The sequence below is a fragment of the Anthonomus grandis genome, chromosome 3 (genome assembly GCF_022605725.1).
Source record: "Anthonomus grandis grandis chromosome 3, icAntGran1.3, whole genome shotgun sequence".
NCBI classification, from domain to species: Eukaryota; Metazoa; Arthropoda; class Insecta; order Coleoptera; family Curculionidae; genus Anthonomus; species Anthonomus grandis.
Window position 1 is genome coordinate 43992210 of NC_065548.1, and position 26192 is coordinate 44018401.

At 35.1% G+C, this 26192-nt stretch overlaps 1 protein-coding gene across 3 annotated transcripts in view; it reads right to left on the reverse strand.

Moving 5' to 3' along the window:
• Window positions 1-496: 496 nt before the first annotated feature.
• Window positions 497-26192, reverse strand: part of LOC126734719 (TELO2-interacting protein 1 homolog) — a 161724-nt gene continuing 136028 nt past the window's right edge. For all 3 annotated transcript variants that reach the window (XM_050438442.1, XM_050438444.1, XM_050438441.1), the window contains 2 exons: window positions 22103-22331; window positions 497-775 (listed from right to left, as the gene is read on the reverse strand). In XM_050438442.1, coding sequence (XP_050294399.1) covers window positions 626-775; window positions 22103-22331 — 379 coding nt within the window. In that variant the 3' untranslated portion in view covers window positions 497-625. The remainder of the gene's footprint in view (window positions 776-22102; window positions 22332-26192) is intronic.

The following is a 26192-nucleotide window of genomic DNA, read 5'->3' on the forward strand; positions in this document are numbered from 1 at the left end:
TTAGTAAAGCTTGAGTATTTATAAACAAATTTTTGAGTTTTCTTGGTATAGAAAATAAGGCTTAGGTTAAGTTTGAGTAATACTTTGTGCTGTGGGAGTGTTGAAAATAAAGGAAGTATTCAGATCTATAGTTACGCCACTGTTGTTTCTAATTATAGAAGCATCAGCATATTTGTCTTCTTTATATTTTTACTACTGAAATAAAGTCAGCCTGTGCAGATAATTCAACAAGCGCGTTTCATTTCAATAAAACGTCGAAATATTTTTTGACAAATTATAAATTAAATGTCAAATAAACGTCAAATTACTTTTTACGCCATAGTCTAAAATTAATTTTTACTTCGGGAGTGCCCATTTGTGAGGTTAGCTGAAGGTGAGGAGGTGATTGACAAAACTTTGTCAAATATAAAACTAAACGTCTCCCTGTATATCTAAATTGACGTGTTTTTTTTAAGATGTTTTTAAGGGTGATTCGTTTTGAAATGAAAGCACCGTATAATTGGAAACATTGCAACTTTAATATTTAAACTCTTCGGGGTCGCGACGTAATATACTTTCGGCCTTGTGAGCAAAGTTTGAGTGAATAATGATAAGAAAAAAGTTTCGCATAAAATAATGGCAAAACCTAATTGTTTTCTGAACGATGGTCTATAAATGCTTTTATCCTAGTTAAATTTTTCAAATATTCTTCAGTATTTGCAATACATTCCAATTTTGCGTTAACTACCCTCGCATCGTAGATCCACATAGTTTGGAAAAAGTCCACGGCAGCAACCTGCAATTAAGACATTTCATATTAGGCAATAAGTTGTTTTTTGTATTATTTATAATTTAATATTAGCTAAGATGATTTGATATTTAGTTTGGATAACTGTTTTAGTAATATTTCACTGTTTGATATCTTGAGTTTTCATTTAGAAAGAGCACTTCCACAGGTTATTGATGTTCCAGAAACAAAATTTCTGATGATCTGAATGTTTATGTTGAAAATAATTACGGGCGTAAAAGAAAAATTACTGTCAAAAGCGTACAGAAGATTATGTTTTTTGTACGCTTTTTAAAACTCATTTATTATTTAACTTATTTGAGATGCACAACCTCCTTCAGTCTCTAGCGGTTTTCGATAAAAAAATAATTTTGTGTGTTTTTTGTTAAAAACCAGGGGATAACTAATTGTTTATTTCTCAGCTATTTAAGTTCCTAAAAAGCTCAACTTTTAATCTGATTAAGTTTCCAAAGCCTGATTTAATCAGCATTATACAGGATCGTTGAAAATTAAAGTAATATCTTTCATTTGCTAAATGGCAAAAAGTACTTTTTTTAAATGGAACACGCTATATTTTATTTTATGTTCTAATTAACAGTTAAAATACCTTTCATTTAAGATAACATTTTCCTATGCCTATATCGAAATGACGATGCATTTTAGAAATAAATACTTATTTTCATGAAATTTGATATTTTTTTTATATTGTAAATTACTTAGTTAGCGATGAAAAAAATGTCACAATGGTTTATTAAATGACAGTGACATATTGAGTTCACATATAATCATTGATGTAATATTTTATGATATGATTGTTGATATAATATTTTATGATCAACTTAATTAAAAAGTCGAAAATGGAAGATATTAACTACTCAAATGAGGTTTTCACGAGGCTTTTTATTTTCCATGGACAATACGAGGGTGGTCCCAGAAATACCCGACCCAAGAAAGAAAACACGAAAATTTTGGAAAAAAAATTATTTATTTTTCAATATAATCTCCTTTCAGCTCTATACACTTTTCCCAGCGATGTTTTATAAGTTCGATACCCTTTTTATAATAAGAACTGTCTTGCGCCTCGAAATAGCCATTAACTGCAGACATCACTTCTTCATCGTTGGAAAATCTTTGACCACTAAGCCAGTTTTTTAAGTTTGGAAACAGAAAATAATCTGTGGAGGCTAAATCTGGCGAATAGGGTGCATGAGGTAGCAATTCAAACTTTAATTCGTTAATTTTGGCCATTGCAATAACGGATTTGTGAGCTGGTGCATTGTCTTGATGAAACAACACTTTCTTCTTAACCAAATGCGGCCGTTTTTACTTGATTTCTTTGCTCAAACGTTGCAATAAGTTCGCATAATACTCGCCGTTGATAATTTTACGTTTTTCAAGATGTCAATGAAAATTATCCCTCGCGCATCCCAAAAAACCGACGCCATGACCTTGCCTGCAGACGAAACGGTTTTCGCCTTCTTTGGAGCCGGTTCTCCCTTTTGAGTCCATTGTTTTGACTGTTCTTTTGTTCCAATATGTTTGCCAAGTAATAACGTCTTGGCAAACATATTGGAACGATACCGACAAAGGAAGAACAACATACAATCTATGCAAGACAGTAGGTTACGAACAGATCAGCCTGTCCAGCAAAGCCACACAATTAGTAACTGGACATGGAAACTTTAAAGGATATCTGGCCAGATTTAAACTAAAAGATACAGAGGGTCACTGCGATTGCGATGTTAACGCAGTAGAAACGAGCGAACATATAATGTACACCTGCCAAAACGAACAAAGTATACAAACAAGACAAACGATAACAGAGAACTACGGGGACCTAAGAATACAACTTGGACAAGACAACGGTAAAACAAACTTGACAGACAGACAAAAGATCGAGTTCTGGGCGGATAGCGTAGTTAGGGACAGCGATCCCAGCACGCAGTAATATAAAAACAACAATGCAAGTAGAAATAAGCTTATTACTGTTAATAAATCAAACTTTATTATAAGAAACTAGTAAGTAAGTAAACAAGAATTATTGTGAGCTTTGAGCAAAATAGAAATGTAAATCTGTAGGAAAAGTTGAAATAAAGAAAAAGAAAAAACGGGCCCTCTTTCCTCGCTGATTTTTAGGGAGGCGTGAACGGTGACAGCGTTTTCTCGCTGGAACTGGTCACGCTTCAGGCGGAGGTTGGTGGGTTGCCTTGACGGTGTTTTCGACAGCATAGTGGGTGGCTATTTACAACCACAAAGGATCTTCAATACTTCATACCGAAAGGTAGCCAAGTAAAAAATCCAAGAATGTTCTTTTGTCTCAGGTGTGAAGTGATGGACCCATGTTTCATCCATGGTTATGAAACGAGGCAAAAATTCTGCTTTGTGGCTATTAAATTTCGCTAAACACTTAATTGAAACATCTTCACGACACTATTTTTGCTCAAGTGTGAGCAAACGCGGCACCTATCTTGCACACAGCTTTCTCATGTCAAAATTTTCAGTTAATATGCGATGTACCGCACTTTTTGAAATGCCTACTATGTCCGCTAGCTCGCGCACTTTCAGTCGACGATCATCCAGTACCACTTTGTGAATTTTCTATAAAATTTCTGGAGTCGTCAGCTCATTTGGTCGACCACTGCGATGCTCGTCTTGGCAGCTTGTACGGCCTCGTTTAAACTGTGCTACCCAATATTTTACTGTTGTTAACGAAGGAGCAGACTCACCCAGAGTAGAATACAGTTCAGCTTTTATATTGGTTGGGCTGAGGCCTTTCAAATAAAAGTATTGTATCACATAACGATGACCAATTTTCTCCATTTTCACAAATTCACTGAAAATGTTTACTATTGATGGCTGCCAAACTAATACTAAACAACGTGGCGTCTTTAAACTTGAAACATATGCTTTATAGATTGTATACTTTCTAATACACTGATATTTTTCATACTACTACCGATATCTCTAGGTCAGGCCGGGTACTTCTGGGACCACCCTCGTATGATCAGATAATATCAAAAACATGTAGAAAATTTAACCAAATGTATTCAGCTGGTTATATGGTTCAGCTGAAAAATTGCCTTTTTCCGAATGTTCAAAGTGCTCTAATTCAGTTAGTTCTGCTCGAATCCCATTATAACCCGGAGTTTTCGTGATGTGGGTGATAAGAGCAAGACGATGGTATAGTTAGTTTGATTCCAAAAAAAAAAATCAATTTTTGGGGAAAAAATTCGATTTCGGGGGTATACCCGAAAAATGAAAAATTACAAATTTTGGAGGTCGATATCTCGGCTTCTATGACCACTATCGGGAAAATTCCAACGGTTTTATCTTAGTTTTGTCATTTTAAATTCAACTAGACCATCCGTGAGATCGTAGTTCTTATATTAGCGGAGATATCGCATTTTTGGAGCCCATTCTTAACCTCAAAAACGAGGTCGAAAAATTGCTTTTTCCGAATTTTCAAAGTGCTCTCATTCAGTTAGCTCTGCTAGTTCGATTTCGAAAAAAAAACAATTTTTGGTGGAAAAACAGGAGATGCTGACTTTCTTAAAAAATATTTGGAACGAAGCGAATGAAATTTTCCAGGGAGAGAATTTTCAATAGGAGAAATATTCAGTTTAGAGCTGATTTAAATCCATACGCGACAAAAAAAATCAGTTTACAAGAAAAATTTAATTTCAATATATTTTGCCTTTTAAAAGATAATTAAGTAAAATTTTTAATTTATGATGAACCACTAAATTCTCCCAAATTTTTAGAAATTAGAAGAAGTATTCTAAGTAATTTTTTTGGAAAATCTGACAATGCAAGATTTTTCGTACTTGTTGGTTTCAACTTGACGAAACCCCTGTCTGCCTCACTGTGGAGATAATGTAACAAGAGAACTGTACGACATGTTTGATGATAGATGCTTTAGGCGTATGGGACCATGGGATTGGCCAGCGAGATCGCCAGATCTAATACCCCTTGATTTTTATTTGTCTGGTAAAATAAAGGAAAGGGTGTATGCAATACCAGTAAATAGTAAAAAAAGAGCTACGTCAGCGAGTTATTACCGAGCTTGAGGAGCTAGATGAAAGCGAAATTAGAAATGCGATAAATATATTCACCAGAAAACGATTTTTATAAATGTTTAGAGAATAATGGTACTCATTTCGAAAATTTTTTATAATAATACTTTTTTTTGTTACTTTTACGTATAAGTATCGAAGTATTTTATAGTATAAACAAGCTTTTTTTATCCATTTGTTTATTTAAAGTGCAGTTGTAAGAACCTTTAACTGGAAAATTGGTTCTCACATAACAAAAAGGATGTTAAGAAATATAACACAAAATAAGCCTCAATTATTAACGCTACTATATTATCAAAATATGCAATTTCTGGCGAATGTTTATTGTTTAACCTTTCACTTAAATAACTCGTTGTAAAAATTATAAGACAGTTTCTTGTTAAAAGTACAACCTCTGAAATCAAAACTCTATGCACTAAAGCTATAAACAAACAAAAAAAAAACAATCCATAACCCGCTAGTATGTAACTACTCTTTGCCCAAAGTCAGTAACCTACCGCACAGTATACTGTTAAGACCCTGCATAAGATCTGGCTTAAGACACTAAAATTAACACGTGAAACTTCAAAAATGGAGGCCTTAGAAACCATGAGAAAACGTTTTACACAGAATAGGAATAAAGCTTACCTAAAGATGTTGGAGGGTCTTTTATAAAGTGTATTAAAGTAATCTTTCACATTGCATGGCTAGTGTTGCCATGTGGTAACCATGAGGTCGAATTCCAACCTCGAGGAGTTGAACTTGCTAACCTAAAGACCACACCATTTGGAAAAATCGCAATTTCTGGGTACCTCTTCGATAGATAATCTCACGTAGGCCCAGTTTTACAAGAATTAAGAATAGAACGTTGTCCCATTTAGATTTAAGTTGCAGCGAGTGCGAAAATTAATGTAATCACAAAAGGCAAAGTATTCAAATTACAGGAAAAACAATGGCAACAACAGCCCCCCTATCTGAGGAATTCATTGACACTTTATCCTCACATTCCTTTAACAACGATGAAGTCTTCAGGAAACTCCAAAACCTTGATGTTACTAAGAGTCCTGGCCCTGATGGAATACCGCCAATATTTCTCAAAAAATGCGCCGACGTGATTACTGAGCGCAAAGAATATATCAACAGCATTTAACACAGCGACACTGCCGCTTATTTGGAAGAAATCGATATTATTTCCGATATATAAATTTGGTTCTAAAACCGATGTAAAGAATTACAAAGGGATTTCACTTCTTTCAATATTTGGAAAGATTTTCGAATCAATAGTAACAGACGAAATCTTCGAAACATACAGGCGCCCTTGTAGTGGAACAACATCGTTTTTTCGGAGGGAGATCTACGACAACTAATCTGGCCATCTATCAAAGCTATATAGTGGAAAACACTGAATCAGGACTGCAAGTCGATGCAATATACAGGGTGATTGATGGTTGATGGTACCTTAGACGCTTACGGAGAACGGAAAATAATTTTTTTTTGAAAATTTGGCAACATGGGTTTTAGCTGATGGTCTAACGATTAAAAATATTTTTAGCGATGCAGCGTTGCCGCTTATACCAAAAAGTAGTAGAAACTTTGTTATTTTAAATGGAATACCCTGTATATTTTTTTATTTTCCGATCCGCTATCACTTTATGATTGATTTTGTATAAGGTATTCCTATACCTATCTTTAGTGGTTTTCGAGAAATTAATTATTTTCTTTATTTTTTGACGAAAACATAGATCCAAATAAATTTGTATTACTACGGCACTGGAACGCGCAGAACCTTGAAATTATAAACGTAATTTATGGAAGTATTGTACATTATTTTTCACTATAAAAATTTGTTCTACGTTATACAGGGTTGCTCAAAATTAGTGATTTTACTGCTAGATACAAAAATGGTAAAAAGTGATTTTTTTTTAAATGGAACACCCTGTATATTATAACATATTCTAAAAGGAAATTAAAGTCCCTGTCTAAAAACAATGGATAAAAGAAAATTTGTGCGAATACAAAATAACTTTATACAATTTGGTTCACAACTTAAAAATGATATGATATAATGAATGATATTTCAGAAGGATCTAGTTGACCAATGCAATTGATAACTCGTTGATGTAGTTCCTGTTTACTGTTTACCGGTGTCTTATTTACCATTTGCAAATTACTCCAAAAGTAAAAATCCAGTGGTGTAAGATCAGGTGATCTCTCAGGCCAGTCCCATGGTCTCATACGCCTAAACCAGCGGTCATCGAATTTCTCAAATAACTCACGTGTCACCTCCTCAGTGCAATGAGCAGGAATTTCCAATTGGAACCAGCAAGTGCGATAATCTTCAAGCGTTAAATTTTCCAGAAAATCTTCTACTACTGAGCGCAAAATCTGAATGTATTTATGGGAGTTTAATGACCCGTCGTAAATAAAAAAAGCTATTTGATTGTCTTTTACTAAACAAAAAACATTAAAACTAAATTTTTCTTGAAACTCCATTTCCTTAACCGCGTGTGGATTTTGATTAGCCCAAAAATGTTGATTTCTTCTATTAAAAATACCTTCTCTAGAAAACTTTGCTTTGTCTGTCCATATTATTTTTTTTTAGAAAGTTTGGATCCTCTTGAGTGCGTGTCAGAAGTATCTCACAATATTGAATGCAACGTTGGTAATCATCCGGTTTCAGCTAATGAACTTTTGAATATTTAAAGGGATGCATATTATTGTCGTTCAGAATTCTTTGCACAGAATAATAAGTTAGGTCTAAATCATCTGCTGCACTCCGGATGGAAGCTTGTGGATATGCGTGAAAGTAGGCTAAAACATTCACGATGTTGTCCTCATCAGACGTTACAGGCTTGGGCAAACTTGTATAATTTTTAAATTGTGAACCAAATTGTATAAAGTTATTTTGTATTCGCACAAATTTTCTTTTATCCATTTTTTGTAAATTCGGGTACATTTCATTGAACTTTCTGCATGTTCTTGCTACAATTTTGTCACATTGTCCATGAATAATAAATAGATTCATCAAAACTTCATTTGAATTACTATTTCTTTCCATTTTAATGAATTTTTAGGTCACTATTTAAAAAAAGCACCCAAGCGTATTTACTATTAATCAACTAAATGTCACTGTCAAACATCAATAGCATAGCATTGTTTCATCATGACCTTTCATGGCCAACTAAAGCAAATATGTCAAAATATTCCGTTTTTTACAGAAAATTACTTTTATTTCCGAAACCGAACTACTTCGATATAGGAACATAATACCTCTTTAGACAGGGATTTTAATTTCCTTTTAGAATATGTTATAATATATAGGGTGTTCCATTTAAAATAACAAAGTTGCTACTACTTTTTGGTATAAGCGGCAATGCTGCATCGCTAAAAATATTTTTAATCGTTAGATCATCAGCTAAAACCCATGTTGCCAAATTTTCAAAAAAAAATTATTTTTCGTTCTCCGTAAACGTCTAAGGTACCATCAACCATCAATCACCCTGTATACTGATATCTCAAAGGCTTTTGACTCTTTCTCATGAGCTTCTTTTGGCTTTAGAGGCTATGGGTTAAACAGGAGCATATCTAGCATGGATTGCCTCATACCTGGACAAACGAAGTCAATGTGTTAAACTGTGTGGAGCAGTATCAAGAGAAATCAGCGTCTTATCAGGTGTGCCACAAGGCTCTTACTTTGGTCCAGTTCTCTTCAAAGTTCTCTCAGTTCAGTTCTCTCTTTAAAGTTTGTAAATGTCTTTTATATGCCGATGATTTAAAACCTTTTTTGTTGCGTTAACAGTATTTACGACTATGTACTTATCCAGGAGGATCTTTCAAGATTAATTACATGGTGTAAAGAAATTTGTTTGTCTTTAAATATACCTAAGTGTAAGATAATGAGATCTTATAGACGATAATGTCTTATTAGAGTCAGTCACCTGCATCAATTATTTAGCTGTTCGATCCTGAGCTGAATTTTAACTTACACATGGACAACATTGTGCTGAAGGCTTGTAGAATGTTGCGGTTTCTACGCAGGACATGTAAACATATTTACGATACTCAAGTCATCCAGTGTCTTTACAACTCTTTAGTCAGACCCTTTATGGAGTACAACAGTATATGGTCACCAGCGTATCAGTATCAACAGCATAGGATCGAGAGTGTACATAATAGGTAAGTTTTTATTATACAAACACCAATTTTCATATGGAGACATTCCCTATGTCACAAAAATACAATTAGTAGAATTAACTACTTTGAAAAAGCGAAGAGAAGATGCAATGGCAATTTTCCTTTTTTGCAGAACTCCACATCAGGATACCACCAAGGTTAACACGAACTTGTAGCCTTTTTTACGAGCGACCACATCGAACAAACTATGGTTTCAATTGCTTTTTGGATCGGTTTGATATAAATTACAACAAAAATTACACAAACGTCGATTTATTTTTCTCATCAATTGGAACGTTTAAAAGACTTAAATTCATGTCTAGCTTTAGGCTTATTGTTTGTTTTTTTTAAGGCTTAGTTTAGGTTGTCTTTTTTAAGAGTTAGCTTTTTTTAGGATACCTATTTGTACCATTTGGAGGGAGTAACTCTGTAGAGTATATTAATAATAAATAAATAAATGATCGAAAATGGCAATACCTACAAAATTCATCCTTGAGCATGCTTGCAAGCATTGGTGTATGTAACCAATGACAAAGGACAGACAGATATCAGGCAATGGGAAGTTATTCAAGATGGTCTCTTAAAGTGATATTTAAAATTTGAGCTTTTTAATAGCTGAGAATTAAACACTTCATTATCCCCTGGTTTCTAACAAAAAACCCGCAAAATTATTTTTTCCTCGAAAACCATAGAGATAGGTATAGGGAGATATGATTAAAAAAGACTCAAAACGAAACAGGGAATCAAAATATGTAAATATATGTAGGGTGTTAAAATTTAAAAAATCAAAGGTATTGCCATTTTTCTTTATAAGCGGCAACGCTGCAGTGCTGAGATTATTTTAGACCGATAGAGTTACCATGGCTATAAAATTTTCAGAAAAATGTTCCGTTTTCCATATACAGCTTACGTAGCATCGGTCGTCAATCACCTTGTATATCAGCTATTCTCCTTTATTTCGAAATCATCGCAGTGACGCAAGCGGGCACACCGCACGACATCTCTGAAGACACGTGAAAGGTTAGCGAATCTTCCTGAACCATGGTCTGCCGAGGTATATAGGAGTCCTCGCCGCCAAGACGCTAGTTCAATTCGGAATATTCGCGCGACTTTCAAATCGACATAAATAGCAGTAATTACAATGTAAATAAATATTTCTTGTAGTCTGAAGTTATTGTGCTTAGTGTGTACAGGGTGGGCCAATTTAGACGTTTTCTTATGGGGAGTCATGTCCCTGTTAGAGATAAAAAAATTTTGACATCCATTCTCCGGGCTCAAATTTTAAAAGAAGTTTATTGAAGCAAATGAAATTTTGCTATGGCAAACAGTTTGGCCGCTAGAGGGCGTTTCTGAAATTTGGTCATTTTCGTTTTTCGGCTATGGCTGTTGTGTTTTTAAAGATAAATGATTTCTGTAAAGACTTTCTTATAGCACTTTTAAGCGCTTAACATGCTCATGATATTTAAATTTATACAGGGTGCTTCATTATTAAATTTTTTTTTTTTTTTTTTGAATGGAATGCATATTATTTTTTTGCATTTTCTTGTAGCCCTTAAAATTCCCTTTTCAAATATATATAACACTAACAATCTAAATTTAATAGTTTACGATATATAAATAAATTTCTTAAATATTAAAAACACGTAGGTAATGACCCGCCGTTTTAATCGCGTAAACGGAAGAGTAGGCGTGTTTTAAACTGCTATAAGTGAAGCTTAATATTTACATAAACAAACTTGTTTTTATAATCTATGTTTTCCTTTGTATTTATATTTTGATATTAGAATTCAAAAACGTATCAATTTTTCAAAAAATTCCATATGATTAGATGTTTTATCAAATATAATGAGAATTTAAGGACCTGCGATATCAACGTCCTTATTAAAAATAAGTGCAGTTATTTAAGACACTCAAAGATTAAAAAAGGACGTTATAGGTTCTGTATTTTTTATTTGTGATACTTCAGTAAGCGCTTTTAAAAATCAAAAGTAAATTAAACAATAGCTCCTGTTTTATTAAATATTAATTATATTAATGGACAAATACAATTATAAAAACAAAATAATACTGTAAAAAAAAATAAAAGTATTTATTTATTTATTTATTTTAAACTTAGAATATGAACTAACAAACAAAAAGTAAAAACCAGATTTTATTTTTTTATTGATATTTTAACTAAAACTGCAACTCTATATATTACGTACTTATAACAAGTGTTCAAACTGAGCTCCTTCCTGATCAATGCACCAGCGGCTACGTTTTTCAACATTATCAACAGCGTTTCTTAATTCAATATTTGTTATTGTTGCAAATGCATTATGTAAAGCTTCTTCCAACATTACTCTTGAAGTAATTGGCTGTTGGTATACCAAGTCTTTTATTCTTCCCCAAAGATAAAAACCTAAGGGTGTTAAGTCAGGGGATCTAGGCGGCCAACGTAATGGACCTTGATTTCCTATCCACTGCTCACCAAACTGCTCATTTAAATAATTACTGACCACTCTAGAATTGTGCGGTGGCGCACCATCCTGCTGGAAAAATATAGGATGCCTCTGCTGGGCTAGAGGCAATTCCTCTAGGAAGCGCTCAACTTGCGTTTGCAGAATTTGTAAATATCGCTCTGAATTTAACTGTCCATCATAAATATAGGGACCAATAAATCTACCACGAAATATGCCTACCCATACACTAAAACTGTAACGGCCTTGATTTCTTACAGCCACCGTTGCGTGAGGATTTGCTCGAGCCCAGGTATACCTATTATACCTATTAAAAATGCCTGCACTACTAATCGATGCTTCATCCGTCCAAATACAATTGTAGCCAAATGTTGTATCTTGACCACACTTTTGCAAATACCACCGACAGAATTCCAATCTTCTATCACGATCCGCAGGAAAGAGATGATGAACTTTTCGGGTTCGATAAGCTTTATACCTATATTTTTTTTAAATCCGTCTTGCAGAGGTCCTTGGCACACCAGTTTCTACTTCCAATTTCCGGGTGGATAGATTAGAGTTATTTTCAATTGCGCCCAAAACTGTTATATCCAATAGTTCTTGATCGTCATTTATATTATTATTAGCATTTCTTCGCGGTTTAGCAAAAGAACCAAAATTAATAAGGTTTCTTTTTAATTTCTCAAACAGCGTACTATGTGGCTGCCCCCGTTCTGGATATCGTCGTTGATATAAATTACAGGCCTCTCTTGCATTTTCATTACATTCAATAAAACATTTAATCATATCGAATTTTTCATAGTTTTGATACACTGTGATTATCACATAAAAGAAATACAAAGTAAAACAGATTATGAAAATAAGCTTGTTTATGTCAAAATGACGTATTACTCAAAGCAGTTTGACAACCGCCTACTCAACCCTTTACGCAATTGTTTCACCCGCAATTGTGTCACCCGCATACTCTGTTTTTTAGGCGTTTTAAATGGCACGGCATTATAATTTATTGATACTTAAGAAATCTATTTATATCTCCTAAACTAATGAATTTAGATTATAAGTGTTATATATATTTGAAAAGGGAATTTTAAGGGCTACAAGAAAATGCAAAAAAATAATATGCATTCCATTAAAAAAAAAAAAAAAAAAAAAAATAATAATGAAGCACCCTGCATAAATTTAAATATCATGAGCATGTTAAGCGCTTAAAAGTGCTATAAGAAAGTCTTTACAGAAATCATTTATCTTTAAAAACACAACAGCCATAGCCGAAAAACGAAAATGACCAAATTTAAGAAACGCCCTCTAGTGGCCAAACTGTTTGCCATAGCAAAATTTCATTTGCGTCAATAAACTTCTTTTAAAATTTGAGCCCGGAGAATGGAGGTCAAAATTTTTTTAATCTCTAACAGGGACATGACTTCCCATAGGAAAACGTCTAAATTGGCCCACCCTGTACGTGTAAATTAAATCAGTTGACTACTTTTGTGCATCGAGTTTTTTAATTCACACCTTAACGAATGCTAAAAACACTAAATTGGTGTCAGGTGTGAACTGTGAATTGGACGTCAGTCAACTGGAAATTGGTGATTAATAAGTAATAGTGAACTAAAATAAATCGGAGATATTGCGAAATGTGTGAAAATGGCAAAGGTGGTGGATTTAAAAGTAGCAGAGCTGAAAAGTGAGCTGAAGGAAAGGATTCATAATGCATTAATTGAGGAAGGCGCTGACCCGGACAATTTTGTTTTTGCTGGTGCATGCGAGATCGGTCAAATGGTGCAAGGTTTGGAAGTAAAGATGGAAGGTTTGGAAAAGGTATTGCTAGAAAATTCTGGCACACTAAGAGAGAATTATGCTAAGTTGGAAGAGAAGATTTTGGAAAACAATATCAATTTAATAAGTGAGCTTGGGGAAAAGGTAAGAGAGAATTCTGCCAACTTCAAAGAAAAAAATGTTGAATAAGAATTACTTTAGGGCGACTGCCCATATGTTGGTCTTTAGAAGAGATGCTGTTGCCATCCTGCAAAGAGTGTCCTTCCGAAGAACAAGAAGTCTACGACAACGAGACATTTGAAGATGCGTTATGGCCAGTCATACCTGAAATCTTGCAAAAATTTGAAGCTGAGATTACAGGTTTAGGTTGACTGGCATATCCAGATATCCGGGAAAGTATCATGAAACGTTTGACAGTTCATGCATTCCTGGATGGAATGAGCTCCAGCGCTGATGAAATGACGCAGTACTTAGTACAAGCATATCCAACTAAGCTAGTAGAGCAGTACTAAAACGGGCCGTTTAATTCGAAGCTGTTAAGAACACGAACAAGGGTCAGAGTCATGTTCGGCAAGTGATTCCAGGAGAGGACAATTTTGAGGGACTCGTCAAGCGGATCATTAGGGAAGTTTAGGGAGGACGTAGCCACTAGGACCGTAAGTTGGAGTTCCGAAAATGTGTCAAGCAGATCACATAAAAAGGCACTATCCATGCAGAAGGCGCTAGATCCACTCTCGCAAAACTAAGAAAGATCAATGTGAAGATGCGATCGTCAACCTGTATTCAGCAAGCCGTATTATACTTAATAGGATCTTCTGATCCTGTCATTGTCAGTCGGCAAAAGAGAAAGATGCTTAGTTGTTAATCATCATCGTAGATGATACTTGACAAACTGGGAATCTTATAAAAGGCCAAGAGGAAGATTCCGATATACAGACACTTCTTAACTGGATAAAGGAAAGGCAGAAGCCAACTGGGACAGAAGTTGACAAGTACCGGGTGTACAACTAAGAGAGGTCGCCGGCCATATCTCAGTAACTAGTCATCCCACAGCAGAGGGAAAAAAATATTTCTTATAAAAGCGGCAAAGAGAAATTGTTAGAAATTATTATTAAGTTCGTACGATGACGGCTACGGGGCGTAATACAACATTGAAATAGAAAAAATTAGTTTTATTGAAAATATTCAAAGTGAATCTTAGAGAAGAATGATGCCATTTTGAAGTATGATATATTCTAAACATTTTTTATTTCAAACTTTTTTTTTTAATCTGTCAAATATATAATTATATATAATAATATATACAGGGTTACTGGTAATTCGATACATTCCTTGGAAATGTGATAGGGGAGGGGGTAAGAAGTAAATTGAACCCTAATATGTATTATGCAAAAGTTGATAGTTTTCGACATATTTAATTTTTTCTGTTTTTCTTCAAAATGTAGACCTTAGTGGTTTAAAAGGCAGTTTCCAGAAAATCCGCTGTATATTTTTTTTACTTTTTAGGCAAAATACATGCTCAACACAATAGTGTTACGTTTGTAATGGCAAAAGTCCCGCAAATAGTTGTAAGCATAGGTAAATTCTCGATGCAAAGTGTAATTTTTTTTTCTTAAATAAAATACTACACTTTCTAGTGGATATTTTTTGAAAAAAAATTATGCTACATTCTTCAAAATTTCCTTAAAACTTCCTTATTACCTAAGTTAGCTCACAGGATACAAATGCTTAAAAGTTAGGTGACATGGTTTTGTATTTTTATTATAAATTGTAAAGTAACGCATTTATCAGTATTTACCTTCACAAATCTTGTTCAAAATGAGAGCCTCTATTGCGAATACAGGCTCGGCAGCGCCTTCTCATTTCAGTCTTTGTTGTTCTAGTTGTTATGGTATTCCTGATCTGCTGGGCAGCGTTGGTTATTCTTTGGATAAGATCTTCCCGGGTAATTATTGGGGTTGCATAAACCAGTGCTTTCATTTGACCCCATATGCTATAATCAAGCGGGGTTAAGTCAGGGCTTCGTGCTGGCCAAGCTATTGGACCTGACCTACCAATCCAACGATTCGGGAAACGTTCATCCAGGAACTGCCGAACTGACCGCCGAAAATGAGCTGGACAGCCGTCATGTTGAAATATCATTCGTCCTCTAACGGCGAGAGGAATATCGTCAAAAAGATCTTGTAGGTTATGTCGTAAAAAATTTTCATAAATATCCCCGTTTAAATGGTCTGGGAAAAAATGTGGTCCTATTACATCCCGGCCAATAAGTCCCATCCACACATTTACAGAAAACTTTCTTTGAAAACTGATTTCTCTTGTTAAACGGGGATTTTCTTCGGCCCAAAAATGAAGGTTATGAAAATTTGTAATGCCCTCATGACTAAACTTTGACTCGTCCGTCCACAAAATGTCGGTTAAAAAAGTTCTATTGTCTGCATCAGAATTTATAATAAATCTGCAGAATTCTACCCTTCTTATCGGGTCCCCTTCTTCCAATCCTTGGACAGGCGTATAATGGTAAGGATGGCTTCCCATTTGCCGAATCGTGGACCAAACTTTCCATTGCGATGATCCTGTTTGCTGCGCTACGGCATTAGTGGATGTGGTTGGATCGTCTTCAAAATGTCTTAATATTTCCTCCCCATCTTCTGCTCGATATACGCGAGGAGCGCCAGCGTCACCTCTTCTTGGTTTTACGGATCCAGTTTCAGCGATAGCTCGGTAGGTCGAAGCGAAAACACGGACATTTGGAATGCGGCGGTTCGGAAAGCGACGTTGGTATTCTCGGCGAGACTCCGCGGCATTACCATTGCAAAACCCATAAACAAACATAATATCTGCATATTCAGCGTTAGTAAACGTGGCCATAGCGCAGAAACCAATAGAATACCTTCTTTGAAAACACGAGAAAAATAAACTCGAAACTCGTAATTTAACTACTTTCCACAACAATTATTGCTGTCAGACTATCTACACATCAAATTTTTAACAATAAAATTAAAAAAAACAAGTTGTTCCTATAGTACTTAAATACCATAGAAGTAAATACCACTTGGCATTTTTCAAGTGCGTTCTTACTATTAATAATAAAAATACAAAATTCTGTTAAAATTTTTGGTAGCATTTATAGCCTATGAGTTAGCTTAGATAATAAGAAAGTTTTACCTACATTTTGAAGAATGTAGCATAATTTTTTTTCAAAAAATATCCACTAGAAAGTGTAGTATTTTATTTAAGAAAAAAAAATTACACTTAGCATCGAGAATTTACCTATGCTTACAACTATTTGCGGGACTTTTGCCATTACAAACGTAACACTATTGTGTTGAGCATGTATTTTGCCTAAAAAGTAAAAAAAATATACAGCGGATTTTCTGGAAACTGCCTTTTAAACCACTAAGGTCTACATTTTGAAGAAAAACAGAAAAAATTAAATATGTCGAAAACTATCAACTTTTGCATAATACATATTAGGGTTCAATTTACTTCTTACCCCCTCCCCTATCACATCTCCAAAGGAATGTATCGAATTACCAGTAACCCTATATATATATATATATATATATATATAATTTATATCTGTCAAATAGGTGGGGGAAGGGTTGAATATTTATATCTAAAATTGTTGATAACTTTTGATTGGCTTAACCAATTTTAACGAGCTTGCTTTTGTTTTCAAGAATAATTATCAGGCTTTTATGTGGTATAATTACTTAGCCGATTTAGTTGTTTTGTTGAGCGCTAAAGGGCGATTTGTGTTATTTTGGACTTTTTCAGCGATTTTCTGGCAAATATTAAATACGATGTAATTTTTTTCATTTAGGCTAAAAGAGCATGAAAAAACATAAAAACTGGCCCAAACCGCAACTGGATATCTTATTTTATTCCGAAATTATTAATTAAAATGTTTTTGAACAATAAAAATAAAACTCCAGAACTCAAATTTTTGTAATAAATAAATTGTTTTATATTTTTAATGGTGTCCTAGATGCTCAAACTGTTTTCCTTCATTTTCAATACACAGTCGAAGTTGTTCTGTTGTTGACAGAACCGCTGTCTGGATTTCTGCTGTGGATAAGGAATTTATTGCATTGCATATTCGGTCCTGCATGTCGTTCTGTGTTTTGGGTGGGGTGAAAAAAACTAAATCTTTAATCCTTCCCCACAGATAAAAATCTAGGACATTCAGATCTGGGGATCGAGCAGGCCAAGGAAATATACTTCCTCTTCCTTTCCACAAACAATACTGCCTGGTTAAGTATTGACGAACTTGAACTGCAAAATGTGCAGGGCAACCATCATTTTGGAAAATTATTTGCTCTCTTGTTTCCAAATCGACGTGTTGAGTCTCGCAGATTCAACTGAGATTTTCTTCTGCCCAATAATGCAGATTATGCAGGTTTACACCACCATCACTGCTAAATTATGCCTTGTCCGTCCATAATATCTTCGAGGTATCTTCTGTAACCATGTTCAACAGCCTGAAAATTGAAATTGAGTCTGTTATCAAAGTCTTTTTCGAGAAGCGCTTGGTGCAGAACCACGTGATATGGATGAAGTCTAAGTAAAAAACAATAAATATAAGATATTAGGATGCTTATTAGTGTTGTAACAAATAAAAATAGGTACATGTGCTCTTTCAGAATATTTTCTACTGTACCGAGGGACATGTCCAATTCTCTAGAAATATTTCAGATGCTCTATGATTATAGTGTCTTCTGTCAGGATATCTTTGGGCGTATATACGGGCTGCAATGCGTGCATTTTGCATTAACTCAAAATACACTGCTAGCATGTCAAAAGCTATGTCGTTTGGAATTACTTTTAGCATTTTTAAATTGCCATAAGCATTGTCTTCCACGTTACATTGGACATTGATCATAAACGTTTTATTATGGCCCCGAAAATGTTTATCAAATTCATTTGTTTCCAAAGCTTACTATTAACTACGTGACGCAATAATGCCAGCGCGGCGACAGATTTCATTGTTGAAAAACATTTTAATTTAGAATTTCGGAATAAAATAAGATATCAAGTTGCGGTTTGCGCCAGTTTTTATGTTTTTTCATGCTCTGTTAGCCAAAATAAAAAAAATTACATCGTATTTAATATTTGCCAGAAAATCGCTGAAAAAGTCCAAAATAACACAAACCGCCCTCTAGCGCTCAACAAAACAACTAAAACGGCTAAGTAATTATACCACATAAAAGCCTTATAATTATTCTTGAAAACAAAACCAAGCTCGTTAAAATTGGTTAGGCCAATCAAAAATTATAAACAAATTTATATATACAGTGTGTCCCACTTAAGGGTTAGCCACCCCTCTAAAATTTTTGTTTCTTGACCAATTTTCAAAAAGTTTTTTTTGTTGGATAGATGGTCAAAAATGGCACTTATGAGCCAAGTTCGACATTTAGAGAAAGCAGGTCATGGCCTACTGTATTAAAGTTTGAAGTGCGAAAAATCGAGAAGTAGTATTAGCGATATTTATTTTTAAAAAATGGTACTGGATTATTGTTCAGGACTACTTAAAACATAAGTGTACCAAATTTGGTTATGATAGTATACAGGGTGTTGAAATAAATTGGAGTCAAATTTTTAAAAGCCGCAATAACATTCTTAATCAAATACGAATATTTTTTAAATTTTTGTCTAATTGGCATGCGTCTTGAGAACACAAAGGTAGGAAATATACTTCAATAAACAACAATCGATCATATTATCATACTATTTTGGGCTCAATTTGTTTGTTTTTTTTATGAATTTGTTTGTTAAATTCCGAAGATATGATTGTGTGTGGTTAAAAATTATTTTGTGGGAATTTTACCCAAGTATGCTATGAAAGAAAATGTTCCTGACAGTTTGTCAAAGTTTTCATGCATTTAGTTCATTTTGACTGCTTGTCGAACAATTATGGGTGATTATAATTTAAACGAAAGAGTTGAAGTAGTACGGCTAGTTGGCGATGGAGTTAGAACATTTCGTGAAGCTGCGGCGGAATTTAACAGGAGACATCCTGGTAAAAACATCCACCATTCAACAATAGCCAGAATAAACTACGGGTTTGATCAGTCTGGTTCAGTAGGCGGAGTACGTCCTCATTTACATCGTAATCGAGCAAATAATAATAACCAAATAATTCTTGAATACTTTAATGCTAATCCGCAAAGAAAAATAACAAGAAGCCTTTCAAGCCTATATTCCTTCACCCTTTGGAACACGGGGATGAAGAACGCAGGATGGAATATTGTTTATGGTTACAAGGCGAGTATTTGGCTAACCCTACATTTGTGAAAAATATTTTATACACCGATGAGGCAATATTTACTACAAACGGCATTTTGTCATCTCAAAATATTAGAATGTAGAGTAACGTAAATCCCCATTGGGTGATACAATGTAAAAGGCAGTATTCGCAGAAAATTAACGTATGGTGCGGTATCTTGAACGAACGTATAATCGGGCCGTTTTTCTTTAATGAAAATCTAAATGGACTTAATTTTCTTCGATTCCTGGAAGGTGATTTTAGTGACGTAATCGATGATTTGCCGTTAGCCGAAACAAGAAACTTACACATACAATTTGACGGTGCGCCTATCCACAATGCAGTGGTAGTGCGGAATTGGCTTAATCAGAATTATCCGAATCGATGGATAGGACGAAACAGTCCATTAATTCACGTTCGAAAGACAGCACGTTCCCCCGACCTTTCTCCGTTAGATTTATTTCTTTGGGGAACCCTTAAAAACAAAGTGTATAAATCAAGACCGCAAACTCTACATGATCTTTGTGAGCGCATTAGACAAGAGTGTAATGAAATAAGCAGGGTACAGTTAAGAAGGGTGGTAGTAAACAACAGAAGACGCATAGAAAAATATATAAGAATTAATGGAGGACATATTGAAGGAACTAATATTTAGTTTTGTGGCATTAATTTTTAAATTTGAGTGTTAGCAAAGATAACACTAGTAATAATACTAGTAGTATTATTATCTTTGGTGTTAGGTAATTCCTTAAGATAATTATTTTCAGTTTTTGCTGCTTAGCCTACATTACATTATTAAGTAACTAGTGAAGTGTGAACTGGAAGCTAACAATGAAATAAAACTAAAAAATTTATAAATGAAGTTGTATTATTGTGAAGCCCAAAATAGTATGATAATATGATCGATTGTTGTTTATTGAAGGATATTTCCAAACTTTGTGTTCTCAAGACGCATGCCAATTAACCAAAAATTTAAAAAATATTCGTATTTGATTAAGAATGTTATTGCGCCTTTTAAAAATTTGACTCCAATTTATTTCAACAACCTGTATACTATCATAACCAAATTTGGTACACTTATGTTTTAAGTGGTCCTGAACAATAATCCAGTACCATTTTTCAAAAATAAATATCGCTAATACTACTTCTCGATTTTTCGCACTTCAAACTTGAATACAGTAGGCCATGACCTGCTTTCTCTAAATGTCGAACTTGGCTCATAAGTGCCATTTTTGACCATCTATCCAACAAAAAAAACTTTTTGAAAATTGGTCAAGAAACAAAAATTTTAGAGGGGTGGCTAACCCTTAAGTGGGACACACTGTATATATTTATAAATATAAAATTATAAACAAATTTAAATATTCAACCCTTCCCCCACCCATTATTTAATAGATAAAAAAAAAAGTGAAATAAAAAATGTTAAGAATATATCATACTTCAAAATGGCATCATTCTTCTCTAAGATTCACTTTGAATATTTTCAATAAAACCAATTTTTTCTATTTCAATGTTGTATTACGCCCCCTAGCGGTCATCGTTTAAACTTGTAAATAATTTCCAGCAATTTCTTTTTGCCGCTTTTATCAGAAATATTTTTTTCCCTACGCTTTGCGATGAGTAGTTACTCAGATATGGTCGGCGACCTCTCTTAGTTGTACACCCGGTACTCACCCTCTGTCAAGCTGTCTTAATGAGCACAACTTCCTAATTTTGGAAGATGGACTCTTGCTGCGAAAAATAGCTGACCACGACGGGAAAGAGGAAAGAAGAGCAAGTCGTTGACTCTAAATATCAGATGTTGGAGTTGCTAGAGGAAATCTATGCCGGTGTGTCAGGAGGACACTTTGAAGTAACAAATACCCTGGGAAAAGTGAGGGAAAGATTTTAATGGGTTAAAAGAAAGGCAGACGTAAAGAACTGCTACAGGAAATGGATTATATGTCTAGCAAATAATGGACAGAGAAGGCAGAAGGCTATGATGCTTCCGTAGGAGGCTATTGACGTTGTCGGCTCGTTTTCTGAATTACAAGGATAAGAATATCGTGGTCGTGATAGACTATTTTAGCAAATGTGTTAAGGCATACCTTCTACCAAACCAGGAAACCCGTACTAGTGCCGACGCTTTCGTAAAAAAATAAATCTGTCGATTTGATGTGCCTTTGGAGATACATTCGAAACATGGGCGAAATTTTGAATCCAACGTTTTCCAGATCATCTGCAAGACGCTTGGAATTAAGAAAACGAGGACCACTGCATTACTCTTGCAATCAGATAGCATAGTGGAACAAACGAATTGAACTACTAATCACTATTTGGCCAAAGTAGTCTGTAGCCACCAAAAAGACTGGAATCTTCATTTGCATTCTTCTTTTGCTCCTACTAGCTTATCGATCAGCCATTCATGAAAGGACAGGAAAATCTCCGACTCTGAATATCTTTTTTGATCTGAATATTGGCGCGACTTTTAAATCAAAATAAATAGTCGAAAATAAATTTTTCTAGTAGTGTTAACGTGTGTAATAAGTCAGTTGACTATTTTTGTACATCAAGTGTTTTAATACACACGTTAACGAATGGTAAAAACGCTACACTAATTTAAATTTACCTGCAGTTCATGAGGCTGCTTATCTGACAAGTAAAGGCAAACAGCGTCAGCAGTCTTAATTATAGTTTCTTCTTCCACGTCTAAATTGTACAAAATCAGTCCAATGTGCTGCAACATTTCGTGTTGTAGCTTATAGTCTTGACTGTAGCGATAGGAAGATCCTTTATCTTTTAAATGGCTTTCCTTAGCTGAGTTACTTAAAATCTCAATAAATTTGGGCAGAAGTTCCCTGAAAATATGTATATATGGATTACTAAAATTAATAATTCAAAGGTTGTGATGAACTAAAAAATTATGAAGTTTTTCTGTTATACTAACCTTTTCATATTTTGGTATAAAATTTGACACATTCGTTTTCGATTTATCTTTAAAATACAATTTTCTTTTTTATTTGTGTAAAAAATTTGATTTTTTCATAAACTATTATATGAATATATTATGTTTGTTTTTATACTACCCGTTTAAATAAAGTTTCTTCCTATAATAGGCCCGGTTTTAAAGTGGCCAAGCTGTTAGGTTAAAAGATGGGAGTCAAACTCTCTAAAGGGAAGGTCATCATTATTGCAATGGGCTTGTGACGTTTTAAAAATTCTAATAACCTTATGATGTGTAGAAATAATTAATTATTATAGTACTAAAAATACACATAAACCTTATTTATATTTTATTGGATTTTTTCAGGTGCAGGATGGTTTTGAGAATACCTCTTTAAAAATTACTTACCATGCCTAGCCACGTCAGCAGTGCTAAAACTCTTTAACCAGCATTTAAGAAAGTTTTCGAATCAATACTACATGTTCTACTCTTTGACAAAATGTATTGAGTGTTGTCATAATCAAGTATATAATTTTTTTTATATCTTATTTGTTTTTTATTTAAAATATTAGACGTGTATGTAAATTTGTCATTTGAATTTGAATTTTGGGAGTTACCGAAGATCCGCATAGACAATAAGAATATGCAATGACCGATGAAGAACGGTTTTCATTGCTTCCGGTATGAAGGCACTTTGCATCCAGTTATGCTGGATGTGCTTGATGTCGCCGACCATCTCGTTGGGGGACGAAGGATCTCCCCGATTTCGGTATATCTCGAGTCTAGATCTCCATTATAGGATTTTCTGGGTCCATCTCTGACTCTGGCAACATGGCCCGCCATAATTCGCTTAACTGCGTTCATAACACCGAATTTTTCTCTAATTATATAATAATAATAATAATAATAATAATATGATTTGGAATTCTGTCCTGAGGGGCAACCTCAACATTGATCTTTCCGTCGCTCCCTGTGCTATCTAAATTTTGTTTATTACCTTCGTATAAGGGTCAGTGTCTGCTCCATATTTTAAAACCGGGATCACACACTGATTAAATACATTCCTCTTCAGATACGTGGAAATATCTGATTGAAAGACTTGCTTTTGTTTGCCGTAAGCAGCCCATGTCAGTCCTATTTTCCTGTTTAGTTCTGCGGTCTAGTTGCCTCTTTTGCCCAATTTAATCTCGTGGCCCAAATATTTATCGGCATACCTTGGTTCTATTTGCGTACCATACATCGAAATATTTTTAGCCAAAACGAGGTTAGGTTTGTTGTGAGTGAGGCACCTTGTGGCCCTCCACTGTGACTATAGGTCTATTGTGGCTCACTTCTAGGTGTTTATACGTCCCTAATCAAGTCCGCCCTCTTTAAGAGTTCGATAATTTAACTGGGAAGAGCATTCTTAATGTCTTCCGTCTTAGGTAAGGCATTGCCGAAGATGACCTGTCTGATTCTCTAGTGCTGGACATCTGCATAGGTAGTGCTCTGCAGTCTCGCCCTCCTCCATGCATAGTCGGCATTCGGCGACTTCCACCACACCAATCCTATTCATATGGTGATGTAGTCTGCAGTGGCCGGTATACATTTCCATTAGGGCTTTTAGGTGCTTCCTGTTGAGTTCCCTTATCGTATCTGTTACCTTCCTTGTTACGTCTGGTATGAAAGCCTTCATATGGTTGTGTCCTGGTAATCCCTTCCAGTAGCGCCTCGCTTTATTGTGCACCAGGTTTAAGATTGTGTGTTTTGCCGTATTGTAGGCAATGTCGAATGGTTCTGAACTTATCAGGTTGAATTTTGCTCATTTTTTGGCTAGCTTGTCAGCCGGCTAATTTCCTGTAAGCCCAGCATGTCCCAGAATCCATGTTAGGGTAATTTTGTTCCCTTCCCCAAGCAGTATGAGCTCGTTTCAGCTCCATATTGCTCTAGATGTGCAGGTAGGGGATTCAAGCGCTTTTAGAGCTGCCTGACTGTCACTGTAGATTTTGATGGTTCTGTTTTCAAGTTGCATTTGGTTAAGCATTGTTGCACAATGAAAAATTGATAAGTGTTTCCCAAGACAGATAGATATTTCTATCCTTGGGTTAGTGCGGTATATGCCAGCGCCCACTCCAAAATTGCTTTTGGAGCCGTCTAAATATACTCGGATGTCCGCTTGACTCGTGTTAAGTGTTTTTCTTGACATTAGGTCTGATAGCATACCAAGTGTGCTGTGATTGCACACCTTCTCAACCAGTTTAGTTGGTTCCATCCAGACTTTGTTTGCCAAGATGCCATTTATGACATGGTGCAGCCTCTAACTAGTTCTTATGACTTCCCCCTGCAGGTATATGTGCAGAGGGGTCAGTCCAAGTACTAATTGCATGGCGCCTGTTGGGGTGGTTCTGATCGCAATGAACAAGCAAGCGTGCCTTTGAAGGCTGGTAAGTTTTGTTTTGGCCAGTTGTTGTGTTGCTTTGCTCCATCACACCACAGAGCCATAGGATATCATCGGTCTGATGACCTGTGAGTATAACCACTGCATCTGTTTTGGGTTTATTCTCCATATTTTGCCGCATATCCTGCGACAGTTCCATAGGGACCGTTTTGCTTGATTGTTTTGTCAATATGCGGGTTCCAATTAACCTAAGTCATATCTAAGGTTATCCAAAGATATTTCGCCTCCATGGCAAATTGGATGGTTTCACCTCTCAGTATTGTTTGAGTTCGCCCATATTCCTTTTTCTGGTGAATGGCACTATTACTATTTTATGCGGATTAATGGACATTTCCTCCCTCTCGCACCATGTTCAGCACTTCTTGTAGTGCTGTGTAGATTGCTTTTTAATTTTTTCCTTTTAACAGGATCACCAGCTCATTTGATCATCTGCGTAAGCTTGGACTTCGACCTCCCACAGTCGAATTATGGCCAAAAGATTGTCAACGAGTAGCGAAGCTACAGGAGGGAAAATAGTACCCCTCCCTGAGGGTACTCGATTCATATAGCGAGCATGGCAGTGCGTTGTTGAAAGCCTCTTCTATATCTAAGAAGGCTGCCACTGTCTTTTTCTTTTGTTTCAGCAAGTTACTGATGCTTGTGAATTTCTGTGTCTCCTTAATACATTTTGACTGCGGCTGTTGCGTTATTATTCAATGCTTTCATTTCAAAACGAACTACTTTTAATAACTTTTTAAAAAAGCAAACAAAACACATCAATATAGATATACAGAAGGAAGTTTCATTTTTTTATTTTACAAAGTTCTGTCAAGCACCTCCAGCTAACCAGTTTTTTTATGTCAAATGGGAACTTCCATCCTGTGAAACATCATTGTAAGCAGCACTAAAATGTTTATTTAACAGTGCTAAAAAAAATAAATCGGTTGACATACCAGTGAATAGTGAGCTAAAATGTCTGGTAATAATGAATATTTTATCGACGTCGTTCTTTGGTATGTCAAATGGCTATCCTATAGTGTCATACATCATTTTAAAGACCATACAATCTACCACCCAACGGTGTATAAAAAATATGCTCAAAATGTAGTCCCTTATTCGCGAGACAATGATAAAGTCTGTTTTGAAATTCCTCACGTTGGCAAGTGTTTGTCCACTAATATCTCTACATTTGCGAGAAATTCGGTCCTTTAAATCACTAATATTTTCAGGTAAGGTTTTATAAACTTTGCTTTTTAATTACTCTCAAAGGAAAAAAATCTAGTGGTGTTAAGTCTGGGGACCGTGCGGGCCATTCAATTGCACCACGCCTGCTAATCCACATCCCTGGCAAATGTTCAT